General features: G+C 41.4%; 1 protein-coding gene across 1 annotated transcript; it reads left to right on the top strand.

Moving 5' to 3' along the window:
- The first annotated feature begins 1,017 nt into the window (after positions 1–1,017).
- plppr3a (phospholipid phosphatase related 3a) lies at positions 1,018–23,311 on the top strand. The gene is made up of 9 exons (XM_004540185.3): positions 1,018–1,561; positions 6,187–6,290; positions 6,654–6,839; positions 9,335–9,464; positions 10,190–10,385; positions 14,753–14,810; positions 16,964–17,137; positions 17,972–18,784; positions 19,219–23,311. Exons 2-9 carry the CDS (start codon positions 6,210–6,212, stop codon positions 20,170–20,172), a joined length of 2,592 nt encoding a protein of 863 aa, XP_004540242.1. The 5' UTR covers positions 1,018–1,561; positions 6,187–6,209; the 3' UTR covers positions 20,173–23,311.
- Positions 23,312–25,508: the final 2,197 nt, after the last annotated feature.

Here is a 25,508-nt window from a genome sequence, read left to right on the forward strand (position 1 = left end):
CCAAATGACAGAGATTGAGAGAGAAGGGGTGAGTGGAGGGGGTGCAAATATCTGAATGAGTGTAAAGCCACTGGAGGCTGGTCAGCAGGAGACTTCCTGAACTGAACCTACTCAAATTAGTCTGCCACGATATTAACATATGGGATGCCAGTGTCCCTGAATGTATCACACTTAATTATTGACCTGCCAGACGTGGAATAAAATGTTTTTTTTCTTTAAATTAGGAAAGGTGTGTGGGTGCTGTGGGTGTGGATGGTTAAGTTCAGTTTTCACTTCCACTGAGAACTGATAACCGTGAGAGCAGAAGACTACAGATCTCTTAGAGAGCATCTTTTGCAAGCACGTGTGCCACCGACACAACACATGCACGCACGTGTGTGCGCACAGCCGAGTCTTTGATGTTAATTGCCGCAATGTCATTCATGATGAGTCAGTAAACCAGAGGTGTCGGTAGAGCTATCACAAAGTGCGTGAGCGCGTGTTCACGGTCCTCACCGCACCGGTTCCTTCAGGGGAATTTAAATGCACCACGGTGGTCATCCGCCTGCCACACCCTTTAGAGTAAACAAAGGCGGACACAACTGAGCCACAATCCTTGGGCGATGACCGAAAAATCTCAGGGCCAACAAATGACTCTGATGGCATTTACAGAAGCGCGGGGCGTAGCTAATGCTGAGCCTTAATCATATTTGTTTGTGAAACGTTCTCGTTCTAATAGATTAGAGGTTATCTCCCAAACCGCCCCCTCACTTTTACGCACACATGCGCAAGTTTCGTGTGCTCCTCTCACACACTGCACACGTACACATACCAAAATATACCCCTTTGTCTCGGTCGCCTCACGGCGGTAGCCCCGTAACAGGAATTCAGCGGAGATAGAAGCAAGTGTGTGGACCAGACTGTCTCCTCCCCCCATGGTAAGCGCACACACCATGATTCTCCTCCCCCTGTACCCCCACCTCCCCTCCTCCACACCCCTGCTCTCCCCCCACGCCTTTGTGTGTGTATGTGCGCTCTGTGAGGCTGACTGCGTAACCCGAAAACCGTGTGACGGATGCTGTGCATTTAAAATCAGATTTAATTTTTTTAATTTTTGGGGGGAATTTCTTACTTGTTACTGTTTTGTATTTTGTAGGAAAGGGGGAACCTGTATGGGCAAATAAAGGGGAGGAACCGGGTGGACGCACGTGAATCTCTCACTTTATTCAAAGCCAGGAAATTTAAAGGAAAGGAACGCGTTACCAGCAAGTGCGGCAAATTGGACTTTCCACCATCAGCAACCCTCCTCTCTCTCTCTCTCACTCTCTTCTCTTTCGCCATCCCTGCTCCTTCTCTGTAGGTCTCCTCACTTACTTCCATCATTCCTCCAACCTCCTATGATCCCAGAATAGCCTCACGGCGGAGCTCTCTCTAAATATTAGTGAAGGTTTTGGATTTCGGGGTGACTCTGGAGATGGATTAAAGGGACGGTGCACCGCAAAACTGGAGCAGCACGCACGACCACGCCGAGGGGGAAGGGGGCGACGGGATTCGGTGAATTCGCGGAGCCCCCGGGACAGAGGTGAGTGCTGTCCGGTAGTATAGAGGTTCTCTTCTCCCGTACGCAACCCAAAGAAAGCTCAGGAACCTATATGCTTCTCCTGTTGGCAGGAGCTGAGAGGCGACAGAAGAAAAATTAGCACATGGTTTTCACGTTTCCATCGTTGATGATATCATACGCAATCTGCTGATTTCTGCTTGTGGAGGAGTAACTGCCCAGTGGTCATTTTAATATAGTGTTTAATCAGATTCTGGTTACTAGAGCCTTCAATAGATGATCTAAAACAAATGAAAGCTTTTTTTCCCCTTTTTTTTTTTAAATCAAAAAACACGATTCCTATCCATGAAAAATGAAATCAGTATCACCGTTTACACCCATCTCAATTTATATTATTAAGATAAAGCTACATTTAAAGGACGGCTGTTTCTTTCGCTGTAAAAGCAGGTGAGTTAAACTGACCAAGGTATAAAGTCGAGCAAATAGCGCTTTGCATATGTCTGTTTAAGGGCCCTGCAGTGCACATGGCTTTACATTAGCCAACACAGCAACTTTATTGCTGAATCCATGAATACAGTGAATAGAAAACTGGTGAGCTGTGGTTCTCCACTTCATATTCATCTCATTAATTAATTTCCAAGTTCATTTTTTTGAAAACTATGCATGAATAACGAGTAGGGAGACACCACAAATCTATTTCACTTTATTATTCTGTACTGTCCTGTACTCTTCTACTCTGAATAATAGTGTAGTAACTATAGGGACTTAGGGACAGCAGACATACACGGATCAGCCATTACTCTAAGACCACTGATGATGAAGTGGTTTAAAATCATTTTGCTTTGCTTAGAACTGGATCCTGCTTCTGATTTGTCTTTCTTTGGCATGTGCCAGCCCCTTCAATTAACCTCAAACCCCCTTACCTGCAAAGGCACTCCCCAATGGCAGCAGCCTCCCTTAGCAGAGCAGTACCCTTCGGCAACTGCAAAAGCTGCTCAGAAACAGCCCAAGGAACAGTACTAAGAGCCCAAAGCACCAACCCAGCCTGCAAACTCCCCAGATCACATTCCAATTCCCGCAACCCACAGAAATCCACCGCCAATGTTCTGATACCAGACATCACAAGAAACTCTCAGCGGTCAAGAGTACATGCCCTGATGGGTCTGACATTTTCTGGCAGCACAAAGGTGGTGTGTACAGTAATAGGCAGGTGGTCTCATGTTGTGGCTGATGCTGTGAAGTATGTGAAAAAAAATTCCCTTTTGAGAAATAAATTGCTGGCTTTGATTTTTTGTTTTTGTTCCCATTTGATTCAATTTAATCCCCACCAAAAAACCCCTCATCTCATGAATGCTACAGGATGACTGCTCTATACTGTTCTATTTTGTAGTATAGAAGTAGGTTATATTACAGTGCGTGAGTGATTATTTATCAGTCAGTAGATAGAAAATAAATTTGATCTGATCACTAACCAGTTAATTGTTTTAGATATGTTTTTAGCAAATCTCATTGCATAGCCAGTTGGCTAAATGTTCATCAAAATGAGATGTGAAGATGCCAACCTGGGCTCTGGGAGACTGTAATGGCCAATCTAGACAAAAGACACAAAGACAAAACAATAAGTTCATTCTCAGCTAATTCAAATTGTCAGCCAGCACTCTTTTCTATCAAACAAACAACGACAGGATGTCTTTTTTTAGAAGAATTAAGCTCAGTTCTCCAAGAGCTTTTACAAATATACCATAGTAGCTGCCCTGGAGGATTTTATAGTCACCCAAGACCTTGTCAGTACTGTAGGTTTATCCTTTAATTAGTCACCCATCCATACATTAGCTCACTATCTTTAACCCCACCCCTGTGCTGATGCTCCCTGAGTCATATATTTTCCTCAGTGCCTGACAGACTGTTTCTGCATGCCATGGGCTATACAACCCACTTCATTCACAGGCATACACACAGACAAGATGTACACAAATCGCTTAAACTATAAACACACTCAGACACTTTGCAAGCACAAGCATAGCAGCTCAAACTACAAACAGTGCAGCACACACACACACACACACACACACACACACATAAAAGATGCGCCTCAGAGGACGAATGCTGGTGTAATAGATAAACGACCCCCATTTCTTCAGTCAAGAAGCTCATTCAGTGCATGTTTGTGTGTGTAATGTGAGTTGGGGTGCGGTTTAAGTGCTGACTGGAGTAGGTCACTGAGACCAAGCTGCTGGGCGAGTGAGACCCAGACCCCAGCGTCTTCCTAAGCTGCTTTTAGCGACACTGAAATCCATCCATCCCAATATCCCCCCTTCTATGATCTTCACCCCCTTCCTACCCTCACCACCAGACATACAAATACACACACTCACACACAGAGACACACACACACATTTGGCTTTTTTTGAAATATTTTTTTTCTTTGATCTGTGCTTATCTTGTCCTCTTCTCTCGTTTCCAATACATTTCTAGCGGTCATGGAAATTAGACTGTGGAAGTCTTTGATTCTTTGCGCCTTACATTGCCTCAGGGTCAGCCCCCCCCCCCTCCTCTGTTTCGAGAGAAACAGAAAAAAATAAAAGAGGGAGGAGATTAAAAATGGGAACGAGAGAGGTGTGCAGAAAGAGGGACAGGTGGTGAAACGTGAAATGAAGGGTGAAAAGGCAGAGATGGGGATATGCTGAGAAATGATACAAGAGAGACCAGCAAGACAGAAACAAACAAGAGCTCAGCAGAAGTACTGAGATGTAGAAGGTGACAGAGGTAGAAAGACTTACAGAGGCCATGACAGCTTTCAGAAAACGTGAGTTTGTTGAAGGGTGATGTGGATGGTATTTTTGGATTCAAGCTTCACAAAAACCTTTGGGCCTTCTCTTTTAAAGTGGACTATTTCTGTGACGAAGAAGGATATTACAAGTACAAAATGTTCATACCTTCATTAAAGACCAAAGCGCTCCACTGAAACTCATTTGGGAAAGCATAAATCCATTCAGTTGGGTCAGCAGGCCTTTGACACAAGGTGCAGTAGATTTGCATATGGGGCCACTGAGCAAGTGGCCACAGGCCAAATCTCCACATTCATCATATTAGTCAGTGCATGGATTGTAATGAAGATAAATATGGATAAAACAAAGGCAAAGTAACATATAGGAACAGGAATGTTGGTATAAAAAGAACTACTCACAAAGAAAAGAGGTCAAGAGGAAAGTGTTAGTAATGTGGTAGGGAAATGAAACCGATTGAAAAGGAGAGATAAGCAAAATGGGACAAGCAGAGCCAGGAGAGAGGGAAGATTGAGAGGGAGGGAAAGGGAGAATTGGGTAGAGGACAGAGAAAGAGGGGACAGACTCTTATCGGGGGGGGGAATGGGGTTCTGTAGAGAGAGCTGTGAATATTTAACTCTGTTTAGTTTTCCATTCCTGCCTTTGGCGTTGGCTTGTCTCTGACGCCTTTTGACTGCCTGCAGGTTACTGATGGAAGGAGATATCTCTATATATGCACGTCTATAATTTTGTGGGGGAAGATTAATTTGAAATGTAACAGGTATGTAGAATTATTCTAAATACTAAGCACCTGAGTAAATGGTAACTGGGCTTCTTTTAGGAGAGGCTTTTTTCAGTTAATCAGTTCATTCTAATTCTTTCTAATTCTTTTCCCCCATTTGTTTATTTTCCTAGTGACATAAAAAACACTTTTCAAAATATGACAGTCTTGTGTGTTTTGTTGTCTCCCTGCATTTTTGGGTGGCTGCAGCTAAGGAGGGATAGCAGTCATGCTAATCAGAAGATCGGTGGTTCAAACCCTGGCTGCTCCTGTCTGCCAAAGTACCTTTAGGCAAGATGCTGAACCCCAAGTTATTCCTGATGTATCCATTGGTGTGCAAGTGTTAGACAGAAAGTACTTCAGCATAGAAAAAAAGTGCTTGTGTGTATGTGAACATACACCACCTTGCATTTAATCATTAGGTATTATTAAGCTCTGGCTCTCTTGCACAGTGTCTGTTTTGTCTTGCCTTCCTCCTGCAACTGGTCGAGCCAGATGGCCACCCCTCCCTGAGCCTGGTTCTGTCTGAGGTTTCTTCCTGACACTGGGAAGGGAGTTTTTCCTTCCCACTGTCAACAAGTGCTTGCTCATATGGAGTGGTCAGATTGTTGGGGTTTTCTCTCTATTACTGTAAGATCTTTACCTTACAATATAAAGTGCCTTGAGGCGACTGTTGTTTTGATTTTAAAAGCACTATGTAAGAACCAGCCCATTTACAACGTGTATTCAGACAAAGTCAAAATAACAACTTTGGATATTAAGTGTGCAAAAAATTAGACTGAATTATTAAATGTTTCTGTAGTACTACTGAATTGCTAAAGCAACGTTATACCATAATTGCTTAGAATATCTTTAATGTCTGTGTTTTTTATTAGTTTTATTATTACTCTAACACTCTAATGCTTTCTAGTTCATACAGAAAACTTTGCAGCACCAACCAGCCTTTGACAACTTTTTGACCTGCTGTTTAATTCATAAGTCAGGGCCTGGCAGACTTTTGAAACATCTTTTTGAAGCTTTAGATTGATGATTGATGGTGGAAATCCATGAACCTGCTCTGAAACTCCACTCTGACATCTCTTTGCAATCTGTTATCCCAACAGGCTGTGACTGGTCCCATCCCAAGATGACATCTCCCAAAAACAAAGCCAAGAAGAAACCACCAAAAGACAGCATGACACTGTTGCCATGCTTTTATTTTGTAGAGGTATGTGTCGCTAGATCAGATGCATGAATGAGTCACCTTTTTAAAATACAGATGCTTGTTTGACATTTCTCACTGCATTTATTGAATTAGTCCCTACTGAATCATTCCTTTTTCTGTACAATGATACCAGTAGTGAGTGCCTTGTGTTGATTGCATTTGGAGGCATCTGACATCTGTTGTAAAGCAAGCAAGACGGGTATAACTTGCCCTTTTGTATGTGTTTGAAAGTGTGTATTTGTTTGTACTGAAGATGAAACATTGGATGAATCACTTTTTTCCAAGCAAATATTATCTGCGAGTCACTCTTTGCTATGTCCTTGGTCGCATTTGTGTGTGTGTTTGTGTGCGTGCATGCATATCCAGCTCCCCATCGTCCTATCCTCCTTGGTGTCCCTTTACTTCCTGGAGCTGACAGATGTTTTGTCCCCGGCGATGGTGGGCTTCCGTTGCCATGACCGCGACCTCTCCATGCCCTATGTGGAAACAGGCGATGAGCTCATCCCTCTGTTGATGCTGCTGAGTTTGGCCTTTGCTGGACCTGCAGCTTCTGTAAGTCTATATGACACACATGTGAGGATCATTTGGGGTGCTAGTTTCCTGTGTTACCGAGTCCCAGAGTTACTCCATTGGATTGTGTATAAAAATATCCATCCATCCATCCATCCATCCATCCATCCATCCATCCATCCATCCATCCATCACACCACAATGTTACGTGCTATACTTTAATAAATTATTCTATATTAGTCATACCTAATAAATAGGTTAAAATTGACTTCTATTAAGCATATATGTCTATGGCATTCAGTGCAATGACTATCTACAATCTGTGCAGTACTTTCTGCTTACACCCACCAGACACTTCGTTAGGTACACCTCTCTAGTACCGGGTTGAGCCCCTTCTGCCTTTAGAACTGACCGTAGTTCTTAATAACATAGATTCAATAAGATGCTGGAAACATTCTTCAGAGAAATTGGTCCATGCTGAAATGATAGTATCACGTAGCAGCTGCACATCTATGATCAACTCCACCGCATCACAAAAGTGCTCTACTGGAGACTGTGTGTGTATCTGGTGACTGTGGAGGCATTTTGATTGATTTTGCTTCTTGCTTGGTGGTTATGGGTGTGTGAATGTTTTGTGTGTTTTATGTTTTCTTTTTATGTGACATTTTTGTGATCTTCTGCCAAGAGACTGCAGATATTAATTAGCTTTTCAGGTGCAAATGGCAACATTTATCTTAATGTTATACATGGTCCTGTTTTAATTAAAAATAATGGATACACTGTCTGAACTGCTGAGAAAGGAAAGATCCATGCTTTCACATTATTTACATCAAATTACAACCAAATGTGTAACACAGCAGAAACTGAGACTCATCAGACCAGGCAATGTCCGATTTTAGCGAGCCTGGGTGAATAGTAGCCTCAGTTTTTTGTTTTTAGTTGATGCGAGTGGTAACTGGTCTTCTGTTGCTGTAGCTCGTCTCCTTCAAGGTTTGACATATTCACATTATTTGAGCTACTGTTGTCTTCCAATTAGCTCAAAACAGTCTGTCCATTCTCCTCTGTCTTCTGACATCAACAAGGGATTATTGTTCAAAGAACTTCCCTTCACTGGAAATTTTCTCTTTTTTGGATCATTATCTGTAAACCCTAAAGATGTTTGTGCAGGAAAATCCCTTCAGTTGATCAAATACTCATCTGGCATCAGAAACCACGCCACGAGACATTTTAATAACCTTTCTTCCTCATTCTGAGTTCTCAGTTTGAAGTCAAGCAGGTTGTCTAGACCAGCGTTCCCCAACCTTTTTTGCGCCACGGACCGGTTTATGCCCGACAATATTTTCACGGACCGGCCTTTAAGGTGTCGTGGATGAATACAACGAAATAAAACTAGTACCGGTACCGAAAAAAAGAAAATTTATTCATAACACACGTGAAAAGACCAAGGAAAACCGAGTAAACGATAAAAACGATAACAAAATAACGCTGAAAACCAATAAAAACCCTGAAAACTATACATTTCACACCTGAGCCTCAACTTTCACGGCCCAGTACCAAACGACTCACGGACCGGTACTGGTCCGAGGCCCGGGGGTTGGGGACCGCTGGTCTAGACCACGTGTACACATGTAAATGCATTGCTCAATGCTTTTATTTGCCATGTGGTGGTTTGATTAGATGTTTGTGTTAACGAGCAGTTCTGTAAAACCTTTTTGTAATTAAAAATATTTTTCTGCCACAAGTTTATCCATATTTAGATATTATGTAATATAATTTGACTTGTTATAGTAATACTCTGCTGCCCTGTTTCCAGACATCCAGTTTCTATTGGTATTTTGGGATTGTTTTAATTTGAAAATTGATTGAAAACTTATTAGAGCATGATTTACACAGGCTGAACTAAAACAACATGTTAAATGAACCTAAAAGTTTGAGTAATAATTATATTTAGGTTTTCCACTGAGCATTTAATTAACATTTAATGAACTCCTTATATGAAAGTGTTGATTAGCTCTACCAGAACATAATCCTGTCACAGATTCAGTGACCTATTATATGTCTGAAGCTTTGAGGGTTTGTGAGTGCTCCACATAAACATCCCGCAGATACACTTGTGCATATAGACAAATGCATAGATCACACAAATGTACAGCTTGTCAAACACTCACAAAGCAAGATAAATGTAGACACTAAATATATACCTGACATTCCCATGCACATCATCGAACACACCACAGGCCCTCCAATCAATATGCACACTCGCACCCAGACGCACACATTCCTAATCCTTCAGCAGACCTCTCCAAAACTCATCTATCATTCCGACTGAAAGTGATCACTGTTCAATAGCACCTTTGCTCCATTCGCTCTACAATGCATTGTTTCTCATCGATCACAATATCTTGTATCTGACAATGATAGATTCAAACTTTTCAAATCTTTTTCTTTTTCATTTACTCTCGTAGTCGTTTGAAGTGTAACGAAGAAAGACTCCATATCTTTTATTCTCCTTTTTTTTTCTCTCCCTCTGTCTGCAGATTATGATGGGGGAAGGCTTGATGTACTGCATGCAGTCCAAACTGAAGACTTGTCCAAAGTCAGAAGGCAGCATAAATGCTGGAGGCTGCAGCTTCAACTCCTTCCTACGCAGGACCGTGCGATTCGTCGGTGTGTATAACTGCCAGTCCTTCAGAGCGTTTGGGCTGCTTGCAGGAGTTAAGGCCACACTGTTATTCAGAGCACACTTAGTTACATGGTGTAATAGTTCAGGACAAATTATTGATGGGCATCTCTGAGGACACGTGAGAACTCTGTTTTTCTAGTTTTTTTTGTATTGTCACTACCCAAACAAGCAAAATAAAATAAAATAGTCATATTAATACAATGAACAGTTTATCAAACTGAGGCCAATGGAAGATGCGTAGGTTAAATTCTGTCCTTTATGCAAACCACAAAGTTAGAGCAAAATTCTGTTGTTCTTAAGATGAATATCAGTTTTGGCTCTGACAAATTATTCATCCTTCTCAGCCTGCAACTTTATCCCTGTTTTAGAGTAGAGAAATAAGCTAATTACATGCATTAAATGAAGGGTGGCTTAAAATGAAAAAGGCATGATATCATACTCTACAGGAAATATCTTGAGGCTGACTTTGAGCTTTGAAGTGAAAACAGTAATTAATTCACCTTGCCAAATTTCTCTGTCTGCGGGAAAGCTTCAAAATGTGACAAACTGAAGGCTTTTGGTGTCACTTAAGGTCGGAGCAAATTAAGCGTAGTTTGCGCAACTGTACACATTCATAAATGAATATCTCAATGTCCGGAAACCACCAGAGGCTTTTAGTTCATTTACTAAGGTTGCCTTACTATCTCTTCCCTTTACCTCTCTCCCTCAGGTGTTCATGTATTCGGTCTCCTGGCAACAGCCCTGGTGACAGATGTCATCCAGTTAGCTACTGGCTACCACGCCCCTTTCTTCCTTACTGTCTGCCAGCCTAATTACACGGCCCCGGGAGTGTCATGTGACAACAATGCCTACATCACACAGGACATCTGCATGGGCAAAGACCAGTATGCTATTATGTCAGCTCGGTAAGGCATTCATTTATAACTAAAGGAGAATAAACACCGAATGTCTCCATCTGCTTAAAATCAAAATTTGCATCATTGCACATATAAAAACAACATAAACGCTAATAAGACAAACAGATTTAATGAAGTCGTTAAAGTAAATCATCAGTGCACTTGTACAGAGTCTTACCTGTCTTGTCAGCGCTCTGGCTCCATGGTCTGTTGCCTTGTAATAAGAATAAGACAACGTTGTGCTACCTAGTTTATTGTCAACATGCCTGCAGTTGGATGCAGCTCATAACTAGAGATGGCACGATACCACTTTTTTATGTCCGATACCGATACCGATATCATAAATTTGGATATCTGCCGATACCGATATGAATCCGATATAGTGTTTTTTAATCAACAAAACTGTTTTTTAAAATATCTTGCTGCATTTTGCAAGTCTGCAAGTTCATACTCAAGTTTAAAACAACAACTACACTAAAGCTATTCTGTTATACCTGTATACAAAAAAAATATTTCATAGTTCAGCAATACTGATCAATCTAATAAACTTAGACCTACACCATCCTCCCTATTCTGGTATTTTAAAGAGTACTTAGCGTAAATATTAAGCAACCTAACTAATAGGGTTCCAACTCCCAGCAACAACAAAAATAAATAAATAAAAAATAGGGAACCACCCCTCACGCGCCACCTCATGATGCTTAATCGACGTAATCAACCTTAATTTGATGCAGTGTGAAAAAAAATGCACAGAAATATTAAATAGATTCAACATCTTTCTTCAACAAAATTGCAGACTGCACAGATGGTACCTTCCCAAAGGAAAAAGTACTATAGCTTACTAGGGTATATATATTAGACTTAATAGTCACTATATACAGTAATTGACTTCTATTCGTTTTACATCAAATTAAAACTTTGGGTGTCAGATAATTATTTATTAAAAGCTAGACATTTTAAATGAGAATAAGAAAGAAAAGTATGTCTTTGTGCCCCCTTTTCCCAGTTAATGCCCTATCGGCCCCCCTGGCTAAACTTTGCTAGATCCGCCCCTGCACAGTTACCAGCGTCAGCTACGTAGAAAACGATCCTGGTGTAGAAAGTAATATTAAATAAATTCTAACAACAGCTTATCAAGCTTAAACGTGCTGCTGTTGTTCAGCCGCTGGTTTCCTCTTTCTGGTGCAAAGTGGGCCAAAAACAAACAAGAAAGACGGACTCGCTACAGAAAAGCCGATCAGCTGATCATTTAAGCAGTTTCACGATTGAAGTAGCAGCCGGAGAGCGAGAGGCAGTCGCTCGTTAAGCTTAACGCAGGAATGCTTTACAAACATTCAGAGATGGACTTACACACTTGCTTTACTTCTCTCGGGGATAACTTTGTCGGAGATGAAATGCCAGGTTGCTAGCGAAGCTCCAAATGCTATCCAGACCACCGACAGGTCCCGCATGCCACAGCCGCTCTATCACGTGATGCATACTGCTCCGACGTGCTAACGTTCTGAGGTGAGTTACGGCGTGTTGCAAGTTTTGTGAGGTGCTTTCGTGATATTTAATGGATCGGATTACATTTTTTATTTTTCTCCGATATCCGATCCAGTAATTTAGGTCAGTATCGGACCGATACCGATACGTAATATCGGATCGGTCCATCTCTACTCATAACTATACATCCTTAATCAGAAAATGTAACCCAATGTATTATGACAATAATGTTGCAGATTTTACTGAATAGGGTGAAACATCACTGTCTTGCAGGAGTATAGCAGACAAGGACTAATGACAACTTATTGAGGGGATAAAAAGATAAAAATAGATAGAAATGGTTGCTTAAAATAATAAGGATTTTCTTTTTAATGGCATACTTGATAGTAAAGCCAAATGTTTATTTGTATAAGAAGACCTGCCACTCAGCTGCAGAATCTTCCTCGCAGGTGCTCTGACTAAGTTTGGGTTTTGTAAATGCTCTTTTGCAGTGCATTTTCTAACAAGCAGACATAGGCTAGACAAATAAGCTCCGATCTATGGGTATGAGAGGCACTAAGCACACACACACACAGGAAAGATTATAGCTAAATAGAGTTGATACAGGGATAATCCTTGTAGTACAAGTGCATATGTTAGCACTGCTTTACTTGCCGTGACTCTTATTGACACAATGCATTCTACTTGCTACTCACCTCAGTGTCTAAAGGATTAGCAAGACATGTTCTATAAAACGCTTGCAGTTTTTGCCAAAACTAACATCATCTTAACCTAAATATAGTTCCAGCCTTGATCCTCAAATTCATCCTTTTCACCTAACATCACGTCATTATAGGCATGCCCACCCGGAGGGCAAGATGTGTGTTTTTTTTCCACTGCTTCTCAATTATTTGTGTGTGAAAATACTAAACCTGCTCACAAGAACAGTGGAAAAATCTCACCAGCACAGATTACCAATGCTCAGTCATTTACACTGACACAGAAATAAGGCCTGATTAGATTAGTCATAACATTTTTAATAATCTAACAGTATTACTGGCTTGCCACTACTGCCCTGTAACGCCGACTCCAACTGAAACTAACTACCAGTGGATCGCTGTTATATAGCTTGCTAACATTACAACCGACATTTGCTTTGACAGTGAGCAGTTTCATCCTGTTGGCCGTGAAAGTGAAAGGGTTGTTCAGAGAGGAATCTATAGATCAGTAAATTGCTCTGGCAGAAACTTGGCTGGGTGGTTTCTTTGTGCTGGAAATACCACAGAGACTCTTGCATGTGGATTGATGTATCCAAAATGGGCAGTGTGTCTACATTTTTTTCTCTTACTTTGAGAAGTGATCGCAATATTCACAGACAGAAACAGAAGGAAATTTGACAGGCCTGTGCTGGAGTTCTATGGAGTGTCCAGTGTTGACCTGCATGTTTGAATGGTGTCCAGGGCTCTGTGCCTGGAGGGCAATATGACTGAAATCTATTCATAAAATAGACCTTTAGGCCAGCCAAAGTGTATTCAGACTCCAGGTCTAAAAGAAAACATGGCCTTTAACCCTTTAAGACCTACCATAGAACCAAGTCCGCCAGAGCTTATATTATATTTTTACATGCTGTGGAGCCATTTTTGGGAGCATTTCAAGTTGCTATACATCAATACAACCATTATAGCCCAGATTTTAATAATATGTATTCATTAAGTGCATAGTAATTACATAAATTGCAAAAAAGTGCAATAAACTACAAAAAAATTGAAAATCGTTTTTGATTTTTTGACATATATTTGTAGTTAGAGAAATTTAAGAGTCTTATCCCTCAAAACTGTAAATACAAAAAAGTTGCACAAAATAGTTTCCCACCACAGGAAAATTATTTTGAGTGTCTTCATAGTTTTATTTTTGAAATACACCAATTTTTATACACTGCAGGAAAAACGAAAATAAATATTATACTGCAAATTTGCAAAAAAGCAGCATATGCATCAAAATAAACTATTTCCAGCAGTGCAATATGAGTCCTAAGCATCCCAGAAACGACACAGAAAGTCATAAAGTCAAAGATAACTTTTAAAAAGAGCAGTATAGGCCCTGAGGCCCTGATCGCAAAAAAGACTACATTTCCGCGAAAATGACGTCACTTCCGGTTTCGGGCAGGTAATGGCGGAAATGCAAAAGTTCGCGCTGACGTCTATTCCAACGTAGGAAGTGTTTTGAACAGCTGATCAGATCGGTAAAGCGTGTTTCTGGAATATTATGTTTTTGTTCCTGCAAGCGCTTTTTATGCAGTTTTTGCAAAGCTTTATGTGGAAGGAAACCGTGACCTAGGACAAGCTGATGGCATCAGATGTAAGTACAACTCCTCCGGTTTCATATGCAAAAAAATTTTTTGCGCTAGCTTACGTGGTTGCAGTGCTACTGGGATTTAAAAATAGTTACGCATAACAGAGCGTTCCCGCTCCGATCGGCTCTAAAGGGTTAAAGAATAATCCTTGAATTTAGCCTGAAAAAAATGGGAAACGATAACACAACAGCAGAAGTTAAGAGCAAACACAAGATTTCTTTCATTTAAAAAAAAATTAAATTAAATAGCATTTCTGACCTCAATTCAATCACTCTCCCTTTAATGTTCCCACTAATGCCCAGTGGTATTCTCTTTGTGTTTATTAATGTTCACATCCAAGGACACACACTCAGTCTGACAACTCTCAGTCGGGCAGACACAGATTTTAATGTCAAATGCAATCCCGGCATAACAAGAGCAGCCGCGACAGTTTTATTCAGGTTTATTCAAGAGGCAATAAACGCTCTCAGAATACACAAAGCCCTTTATGAAAACAGGAATCGAATTCTTTTTTTGTCTTTACTCTTCCGCTTCTAACTCTCCCTTTTTCTCCCTTTAGGAAAACATTCCCATCCCAGCATGCAACGCTCTCTGGCTTCGCTGCCGTATATATCTCTGTAAGCACTCCCTTCGCCTTAATTGCCGCATGTGTTTGCTTAAGTGTTGTGTATCTGCATGATGTTTGTTTGCTTGTGAATATGCGTGTGGTTCATTTGATGCTTTTTTTTATGAATAGCTGATTCATTAGAACTTTAAAACAGGAGAAAAACTATATGCAAGGTAACCATGTTTAGTTTGATACTTTTTCTAAAGCCTGAATGATACATTAACATTTTGTATCTTTGTCCTAGAACAACAATTAAATTTGTTTCATGATAACTATCCAGAACTTCCACTAATTCATAACAAACATTGCTGCTGGCATCATACAACTTGTATGATCTACAACCATATCAGCAACTTTCAACTGGAATTAACTGCCATTTGATACATAGTTCATAGATTTTCAGATTGCATATTATCCTCAGGCTGGGCTCACATCTGACTCAAATAAAAAATAACTGTAACTGTCAGATTGAGGTCAGGTTTGGGGGTTCATTGTTACGTTCTAGTGGATTTTTTTGCCGTTCTGCAATCTGGCACTGACTGCAGCAGTATGTGAACTGTACGGCAAAGTAGCACTGTCATTTTTCCACGAGGTAACACCCTCCCACACACACACTCCTCCACCAATGGCTATTGCAAGCTACTGGCCATATCACTGCTGCCTCAGTGAGCCCTGTATGAGCTCATTAAAGCTCACTGGACAGATTTCTGACAAGATAAGGCAGGGGAGCTGGAGAAAAGCAGCTGTTGGGTTTGTTAGCACTACAACATGTTGTCGGATCTTCGCGCTGATGCCAGGTCATTTTTTTTTCAGTTCTGGTCATACCTGTCCAGCAAATTTAGACATTCATGTATTTATTGTGTTCAGTATAAAAAAACTTTTCTGCTAAATTTAAATGAAATCAAATAAAGAAAATACCTAAGAAAATTTCTCCACAAAAGGCAGATAGTTGGTTCAAGAAGTGCCGAGAAAATCTGCATCGAAAATAACTCGCATCTCTCCAGGCTGACAGATTTTCCCTCTTGCATCAAGAAAAGCAGGATTTTTATGCACAGCACTAGATAGACAAGCTTGTTAGAAAGGAAATTTTTTGCAAAGCCTGCATTCTGTCACTCAGCTGTCCTCCGTTTTATATAATCGAAATATGGTGTGCATGCAGAGAATGCGAACGGCCAGTAACTGTAAATATATTTTCCCCCTTTCACAGCCTGACTTTCTCACTCATCGACTTTGCTTTACTGCCAAGACATTTGAATTCGAAACTACTTTACCACATGAGCTAAAAAAGAAATATACAAATAAGATCAAAATAAGTTAATTTCCCTTTTTCAAGACAATATGAGTTATATTAAAGAGAATGCTTCGAGCTGCACAGGAAACAAGTGCTATTGTATAATGGATGTCTTTGGAATAATTGTTATTAAATATGAATCTATATCCGCTTTACTTTAGCTTTTCTTAGTACAAAGGGGGATTAAAGGAGGAAAAGCCTGTATCTTTAAAAATACTTTTTTAACATTTCAGTATCTTAACTGTACAGATAAGACTGAAAAACTTTTTAAGTGTTGATTATAGACTGTATTTGCAAAAGTGACCGTATTTGAACAGAATGGTCCAAGGAGCACCTAGTATTTAATTAGCCTGTTAATACAATTTACAGCATAGCCAGCCGTATTAATTGTCAGGTAATTGAATTCAAAAGGTAGCAACAATGCACACATGCTCAGTTCAGCTTAAGTGGTGCCAAACAGACAGCTTGTGGCTATTTAACTGGCTGTTGCATCCAGCTTTAACTGGCACATCCTGGTTGGCTTCATTTTTCAGTCCTGGAGTTAACTCTTGGAGGTAATGGGCAAATTATTCGTCTTTAAGAATGCAGCCTGGAGAGCTGTTTCTCCATTTATGTTAGGCTAAGCTCCAGACTTTGGCTTAATATCTAATAAACAGATATGAGTTTGGTGTTGATATCTCTTCTAACTAGCATATTGTTTTATTATTAACCGGGTAATGCAATCTACATTTGCACTACACACTGTAAAGTAATTGTCTATGTGCACCTGAGGTAAAATTATCGTAATGCCTTTTAATCTTAATCCCGGGCTTCATATGTCTCAAACGTCTGCTCTTTGCTGATATGCTGTGTGTGTTTGTTTCTCTCTGCAGATGTATTTCAACGCCAGCATCAACAGCACTACTAAGCTGCTGAAGCCGATGCTCGTCTTTGCTTTCTGCATGGCAGCAGGCCTCGCTGGCCTGACGCAGATAACTCAACACCGCAGTCACCCTATAGACGTGTACGTGGGATACGTGATAGGAGCCGGCATTGGAGTCTACTTGGTTAGTTCAACAAAGTGCACAAAAATGTTTGCTCCTGCTTTTTTCCCCAATTGCTTTATATCTAATAATAGAACTTTCTAAAAAGAAATCTGAATTAATGAAGATGTCTACAAATCTTCTATTTTAGGCCTATGTTTGTGAATTAAGCATCAGCATGTGTTTGGATCCATTCAGGGATTTGTTTGACTGTGAGGAGTAGTTAACCATCAATATGCAGCAGGGTGGGAATGACAAAATGCACATAAATAGATTTTCTTATTAACGTGGTTTAGTTGTTTTGCTGCGACTGAACTGTCCCATTGTATTATTCTAACAGTATCACAGTATGTGCTAACAAACACTTCTTTCTTTCATCACCTCTCCTCCCTGTGTGGCTTCCATATATTTCTCTCCGAGCATTTTTTTTTTTTACTGGCAGCCTATATATAGCCTTTTCTATTACGGAGGGAAGGGAGAGGGAATGAATAATCCGATAAGAATTTTCTGGAACAATTTCACACTTCGTTTTAAGAAAACTTGTCGTTGCCATTTTCCACGCTCCCCTCCTCCTCGCCTTCTCTGTCTCTCTCGTCTTTCACTTTTCAAGAGGGGGAGTTTTTCTCCTTGTCATTAAAGGATGAAGAGAGGGGTTAGAGAGGGATTCACGCTGACCTCAGGAGAATAGCAGGAAAGAGAGATGTCTATTCACGCAAACTCTCTCCACTAATATGAAAATCTAAATTTTCCCTCCTAATGATTAAAGAAAACACAATTTCATGCTCTAGTCTTTATTTAACACCCTGAGTGGTTCTATTTCCTCATTTATTTCTCCTTTGTCCCTCTGTCCCTTGTTAGGCTGTGTACGCAGTGGGAAACTTCAAAGCCTCGGAAGAAGATGCTCCGTCTTTACAGAGACTAGCTTCAGCACAGCAGAAGGATGGCCTGAGGGTGTTGAGTCAGAGGAGCCATGACTCCTTGTACAGGAAGACTCCCAGGGTGTCTGAAAGCAGGGAGGAGCTGGGGTTGGGATCTGGAGCACGGAGTAAGGTGAGGAGGGAGAAGGCATCCCTGGCCTCCCTCAAACGAGCAAGCGCTGATGTGGAGCTTCTGGCGACCAGTCGTCCCATGGGCAAGGAAACCATGGTAACCTTCAGCAACACCTTGCCTCGAGTTGCAAACGGCAACAGCCCCATCTCACCCTCAGAGGAGCCAGTCACCACCCAGCGTCACATGACGTTCCACGTGCCCTTCGACCCACAAAGGTCTCGGCAGCTGGTGTCAGAGTGGAAGCAGCGCTCGATGGAGCTCCGTAGCCAGAGCTCACGAGATGAGGAAGAGGGAGGAGATGGAGGAGGTGAAGGAGGCACAGCTGCAGGGGAAGGGGGCGACCAACAAATGCCGTCTTCTCTTTATCCCACAGTGCAAGCCAATACCACCACACCGACTGGAGCCAGGATGGTGGTGGCACCCCCACTTGTTCACATCCCTGAGGAGGCCTCTCGGCCACCTCCTGTTTCCCCTAAGAGTGCCAAGACACGGGCAAAGTGGTTGTCACTCACAGAGGGAGGAGGACTAAAAGAGCCTGGAACAGGGCCCATTGCCGTGTCGACTCCCCGTGTGCCCAACACGCAGCCCAACCAGCCTCCCAGCCAGCAAAGAGTCACACAGGTGAGGTAGAAATTAGAAAATGAAAGCTTAAAAACGATCACAACGATATTATCTTTAGCCATAATTTTTCATACTTTATTGTCACGTGGCATGTAGCCAATTCAGTTTAGACAGGAACGGAGATTTAACAGCTGCCATATGCTGTGTAAACTACACATCTATGATTTATTTTTGCTGGTATAATCAAAACAACACTGGTGGGAGCAATTTCACTGATTAGTTTCCAACATAAATCAGTCTCATAAGACTTCAAATGCTAATTATAACTAGAGTTAAATCTTCTGAAAATATTTTAGAGGTATATAATAGGTTATTATCATGCTCTGCCATGTCCACGCCAAAAAATGTCCCTCTTCCTGGATAGTTGTTGAGTAATTTATTTGCAGCTGCTCTTATATATGGATTATCATGAGATTTTTGTCTCTTTCTTGCAGGTCGTAGCCATGTCAAAGCAGCAGGGTCAAGGACCTACTACTCCTTCCACTAAGACATCAGAAGGCGGCTCCTCCTCTGGTCCTGGCTCCAACTGCTCAGAGTCACCATACTACCGGATACCATCTGATCGAGACAGCTGCACTGGGAGCAACCCAGGGAGCATCGCTGGCAGCGGGAGCATCGTCACAATCGACGCTCATGCCCCTCACCATCCGGTGGTGCGTGTGTCGGCCACTAATGGCAAGCCGTGGGAATGGAGAAACACCATCAGTGGCAACATGATGGCCGCTGACCCGACGGGTGACAAACACCGTGCCGCGCTGCAGCGACAAGACAATGTCAGTCATTACCGGGACTACAGGACACTCCCAGTGAAATCAGACTCCCTGTGCTCCTCCTCGGTCAGCTGCAGTGCCGAAGGAGGAGCTGATCTGCCTCCCCCACCTTTTCCCACCTCCTCATCCCCTCTTCCGCCCCCACCTCAGCTGTCGTCATCCCCTATCCCACCACCGCTTCCTCAACCATCTTCCTCTCCCTTGCCTCCCCCTCCACCACCAAGCTCCTCCCCAATGCCTCCGCCTCCCATTCACCCCACCTCCTCTCATATGCCTCCACCTCCTCACCCATCCTCTCAGATGTCTCCACCACCCCTCCCATCTTCCTCTCAAATGCCTCCCCCTCCTCACCCCTCTTCTTCCCAAATGCCTCCACACCCACACCCATCCTCTTCGCCCTTGCCTCCACCACCGCATCCCTCTTCCATGCCTCTACCTCCTCACCAGTCTTGCTCCAGCATGCTTCCTCCACCTCCCCACCCTGACTTACTGATAGATGGCCACAACCAGTTATTGTCCCGCACTTCCACCCTGCCCCGTCGGCCGTCTGTGTCCGCCCGAAGCCATGCTGAGCAGGAGCACTACTACAAGGCCATGCAGAACGAGAGGATGTTATAGTGAAGCGTGAAGACAAGAGACACCATTGTAAAATCACAGATTGTACTAGAGAAGGGAGGACTCTTCTCAAAGAGACACTGAAGAAAAGTAGGCAGCGATAGGTGAACAGAGTTTTATGACTTTTGAGAAATGATAAAGTGGTTTAGAGATCCTGGATATGGAATTGAGGACTAGGTGAAAGTCTGGCAGAATACAAACTCAGCAGGGGGAATCTTTTTTTTTCCACTTCCTGCATACACAAACTACCCACAGTGTTAGCTCAGCAGCCCTCACTGAGAAAAGAACAGACAAGAAAAGAAACGGATGTTAAATAGAGCAGGGAGAGAAATTAAAAACCCCAGTTTACCTCTGGTTTCAGCACGCACATCCTCTGTGTTTCAAAGGAGTCGAAGAGGCTGCAGCTGAAAGAGCTGAATGAATGGATTGGGATTTGCTAAATCAAGTTTCCCTTGAGATGGGGATGAGACTCAGAAAACAAAACAACTACAAGCAATACTAGCTTTTCTTGAAGTTGAATAACTGTTTGAGATTGCCAGCCATTACACACAGAGAATTTGCTCTTGTTACTAGCTATAAAAATCATCCTTCAAAGCATTCAAAAGCTATAAGGATGCCGTAAAGTCAAGTTCAAACACAGGTTTAAGAGTACTTGCCAATAGCAACAACTGACAAAACCACAAATTCTTATACCTCCAAATAAACAAACCACATAACAAATTCTTACATTTGAGATCAGGCAGATGCGCTTGCATTTACCAGAAGAAGCAGATTTAGGAAACATTGCTTCTGGAAGGTAAGCAAGAAGGAGGAGAAAGGATGATTGGATGTGGGGAGGATCGTGCACAGTTGGGCACCCCTATACAGACGTCACTGAATGGATTACTGTAGCAAACATGAGAGGCAGTCAAGTGGAAAGAGAATTATTCCTAACATGAAGAATGTGGCTGGACACAGCACAGCAAGCCAGACAGACGGTCTGTCTTTTCTGTGCACGAAACCTTCCACGGAACGGAGCTTGAAGCCGCGCTAAGGAGATTAACGTGTTTATCAAACCATGCTAGTACACTCTTTGTATTTGGCCCTCTTGCAAATCGTAATAGTAAAGGGAATGTTAATGGAAAGCTGCCCAGCCAGTAGTGTTGCCCACCGTAACCTTGGAACAAAGTGGCTTCAGTAGGTACCAGTTGGATGGGCGAGCTGGCTTTATAGCTCAGTAAAAAAACATCCTTATGAGTAGATTTTAAGTTTTCAGGTCTTGAAAGTCTTTTCACTAGCATTTTGGCTTTCACTTTGCTTCTAATTTATCAGGAAAAGCCAAACAGAAAGACCCAAATCATTCTATTCATAAATTACTAATACCTGCAAGGTCAGACTTCACCTATCCATTATCTATACCATTTTTTTCGTTGCAGTTTTAAGAGATTATCAACTATACCTTTTTACAATATGAGGCTAAATTATTCTATTTTATATTTAAAAACTTCCCAGTTTAAAAAAACAGCCAACCAGCACTATGATAAGCTAGGATTTCTTTGAAATAAATGTTGGTAAAACAATCTTAACTCAAAAATTCACTTCCTCTAGACTTTTCATCAGCAAATGTAATTTTCTACTGTAGAGCTATAATCTTCAGATAAACTATGGCCAACATGCATTTGCTGAAGATAACCATGTAATACGTTGGAAAGGCCCAGTACAACTGAGCAAGAGGGCCTTGAAGTGAGATTTGCCCACTGCACTGGAAAATGACTCCAAATCAAAGACAGTTGTAAAGATGGATGCATCTACAGTAATGTCACCCACTGGTTTCTGAAGACTCACCATCGCCATTGTGGTTGCAAAAAAATTTAAAAATGGATGTGATAAGGAAAAGCAGATCATACTGTGAAAATGCATGCTCATTGAAGTGAATATTGTTATAGTTATATAGTTATATACAAAAAAATGGAATTAAATTGAATTGAACTGAATCATTGGCTAAAGACTTTAAATTGACCCTCATTAAGAAATGAGCGTGCGGTTTCATAGCAGAGATAATTGTCTATTTTAAAACACAGAACAAGCAAAATCTACAAAACAGCCTTAATTTTTAATTCATTATGTCCCAAAATGAGTGACTGAGCCCATAAACATCAGTCATTCATCAACTGATGGGCAACCTAAGATTTTTTAGTTTTCATTTTTATACTGTCTCTGGTCAAATACAGTTCAGTGAGTTTAGGCCTTCAATAATTAGTTTACAGAAATGATATTCAAACCATATTGATAACTGATTAACTCCAGTCAGTTAAAGAAAAAAAATGTTGTTTGAGGATTTCACTTGCATAAACATGAGGATTAGGAATATGTGGTGGGTTTTTAATTGGTTTCTCAAAAAAGGCACTCTCAATACGCCACTTAGGGCTCTGGAAAACCGTGAGTGACGTTTTTCTTGATTAGTCAGAAGAGGCGGTGGTGTTATCAGTCAGTTAAACATTTCTTTAAAAAATAATCATTTCAGCCCTAATTATACACTTCGGAGCAAGATCTGTGAGCAGGAAAAGTGAACACAACTAGTTTGGTGTTCCTTCAGTGCACTCCTGCCCTTTCTTTGTAATTATACTTTGTTGTATAAAGTTGTTATCCAGTTCATTTTTTGTCAGCAGATATTCTGTCCAATGACAAGTGCTTTATATGATGCCATTATTTGATCATACCTTAATCAAATACAGACTCAGACACACAGATGAAGTTGGTTTGCACCCATGCACCACAACACCTGAAGGATACATGGACTGATACTTTGTAAAGTAGGAAGAAGCTATGCTAAATGGAACAAGTTGTATTTTGTAGTGGCGCTCCTCAGGCGAGGAGCTGTTAGATAAAGTTGCTCGTCAGTTTGTGCTGCATGTGTGTACGAGTGTGTCCTTTTTTTATAACCTGACCTTTTGTGCTTCGAGTCTGCGATGTTACATTTTGACAGACAGACATGCCAGTGATCATGCCATTTTGACTGTAAAAATATTTGCCATTACTTAATATTATTAATACTTATTATTCCACAGTCCTCTTTTTTGGACTAATGTTTTCTATCTGTTGTGATGTGTAACATTAATAACCTCATTGAATAAAAAATAAGACTTCTTAAATACAGTTTTTAGCTTGTGGTACTTGAAAGCAGAGTCGGGGGGATGTATTATGGTGCGGCTGAAAATACAGAGGGGGTCAATGCCGAAGCAGCTTACTGTTACTCTAATGAAAAAGATCTTTTTCATTGATTCCTCGAGAACGTGCTCATTCATGCGCTCGCGCTCACACACTAACACAAATACGCATGGCCAGATGGATGCAGCAGAGCCACATTTGCGCCTTTCCTGTGGGCTAGTGTCAGGTTTCCATAATGAATTCTGCAAAGAATCATGGTAGATCCCAGTTAACCTGCAGGGATTCAGTGCTCAGTGGTCTTTTTTTCCTGTGTGTGTTAGTATGGAAAGAATTGTCCAAATATGTACTTTTACATAAAAATGTCATTTTTAAAATATTTGATATTTTTCCAGTATAAAGCTGAGATGATTTTCTTTTTATTTCTAGATCCACATGCATCAGATTGGATGATTATTAATATATAAATGAGAGTTTTGGTGTTTTAGTAGTGCATGGCCCAGATTTAGCAAGGTTGTGAGTCCTTCCAGATATGTGTCAGATGTGGGCATTTGTTTCTTTCATTTGAATCCATGTCTGTCTGTCTCTGCATGTATTCATATTTGTGTGTGTCCGGTGCTGTGGAGCATTGAGCTGTGTGATGAGGGTGTAGAGGTAGTGGGGGGTGCAGATGGTGTATCGAGGCCTAAGGACAGTCAGCCTGTCCATGACTCACACTCAGCAAGCCAGCAGCTCTTTTTCCCTGTCTTCTCCCCTCTCTCTCTCCTCAGTGGCCCAGAAAGCACGAGACAACAAGTGTGTGTGTGCGTGTGTAAGTAAGTATGTGTGACTGCAGGAGGCAACAGAAAATGCAGACTGAGCTGTCTGTATGCATGTGTCTATTTTTGTGTCCCTGTGCTTGTGTATGCTTATACTTTTGTGTGTGTGTGTGTGTGTGGGTGTGAAAGTGGCTGTCCAGGAGATACTGGTGACATCCTTTTCAGCACTGGTTTACCACTGCAGAAACGCACAAAAGCCTTTTGTCCGCGGCTTTAATTTTATCGTGCTCTCTTTGTCACTCTCATTCTACCTGCTGCCATCTCGCCCAGCTCCTTATGAACCTTTACACACGGAGAAAATGGATTTAAGGCTTTGAAGCTCCCACAGTTCTGCTATGAAATTCCTCAGCTCTCAGTGGCTTGAGTGAGGGAGTACGGTTCAAAAGGATCGTAAAGATCATTTTACTTTGAGTCCAATCAATAAAGAGGGTTATTTTTCTGAGAAATAAAGTATTGATTCCTGTGTAGCATAGCAAGGTTGTCACATACAAAATATTGCCTTCTGATTCACATCCACATGAAATAACTTGGCCCGTTGCTGAAATACTCGAAGAACCTGTGTTTAATGTACTTGAAAGGCTTCATCAATTATGAAAAAGAAATGAAAGTGATGCTTTTATATTCCCATGGTGTGATGCTTGTTAAAATTTTCAGCCTGGGATCCTCAGAAAATTAAATTTAGTCTCACTAGGGACGTTTAAATCCTTTTATTTGTCGACCCACCAGACACAGGCCTTGTAGCGAGCTCTTTTGGAGCTCCAACTATAACGGGCCTTAATGTGCCAGTCAGCTGTCTACCACCACAGCTGGGGGCTAAGACTGACATTTCTACTTGGTTGGATTCACTGAGCAGCTTTACTTCCAAAGCTTGTTTCTACCTTGGAATCCAGAACAAGAAAGCAAAATCTGTAATATTTCAGGTTTTGTGTGACTAATAACCTGCCATAACAGTTATGCGAGTAGCATAAACAACCAGAGGAATTTCCCAAGGTTTTGCTTGCAGGATCATTAAACTTCATATGGATATATAATTGAGGATATTTGCTACTTGTCTTACTGTTTAACCCACAGGGTATGGAAGGTGATAAATGTCTTAGCAGTATATCCACTATGCTGTTACAGTCCAGCTGGAGGCTGACATTTTTTAAGACTGGCTTCACCTCACAAGGAAGCTGCTGCTGCTTGGGTTTCAACCTCACTGATTATTTATATATTCTTAGAAAGGATCATTTTTTATTTTCCTTTTCTTTTTTAACTAAAGGTCAACAATCATGCTAGCAGCTCTGTGAGACTCTGCTGGAGATCATAGTGGTTAAAGCTATGTGCTAAAAGGTTCACAATGGCCATGCAAACATGAAGCAGGTGCAGTCTTTACAA

The sequence above is a fragment of the Maylandia zebra genome, linkage group LG19 (assembly GCF_041146795.1).
Source record: "Maylandia zebra isolate NMK-2024a linkage group LG19, Mzebra_GT3a, whole genome shotgun sequence".
Classification (NCBI taxonomy): domain Eukaryota; kingdom Metazoa; phylum Chordata; class Actinopteri; order Cichliformes; family Cichlidae; genus Maylandia; species Maylandia zebra.

Coding starts and splice junctions, on each gene's coding strand:
- plppr3a (XM_004540185.3), top strand. CDS start 6,210: ATGACATCTCCCAAAAACAAAGCCAAGAAGAAACCACCAAAAGACAGC. Junction 17,138..17,971: donor CCGGCATTGGAGTCTACTTG/GTTAGTTCAACA, acceptor GTCCCTTGTTAG/GCTGTGTACGCAGTGGGAAA. Junction 18,785..19,218: donor GCCAGCAAAGAGTCACACAG/GTGAGGTAGAAA, acceptor TCTTTCTTGCAG/GTCGTAGCCATGTCAAAGCA.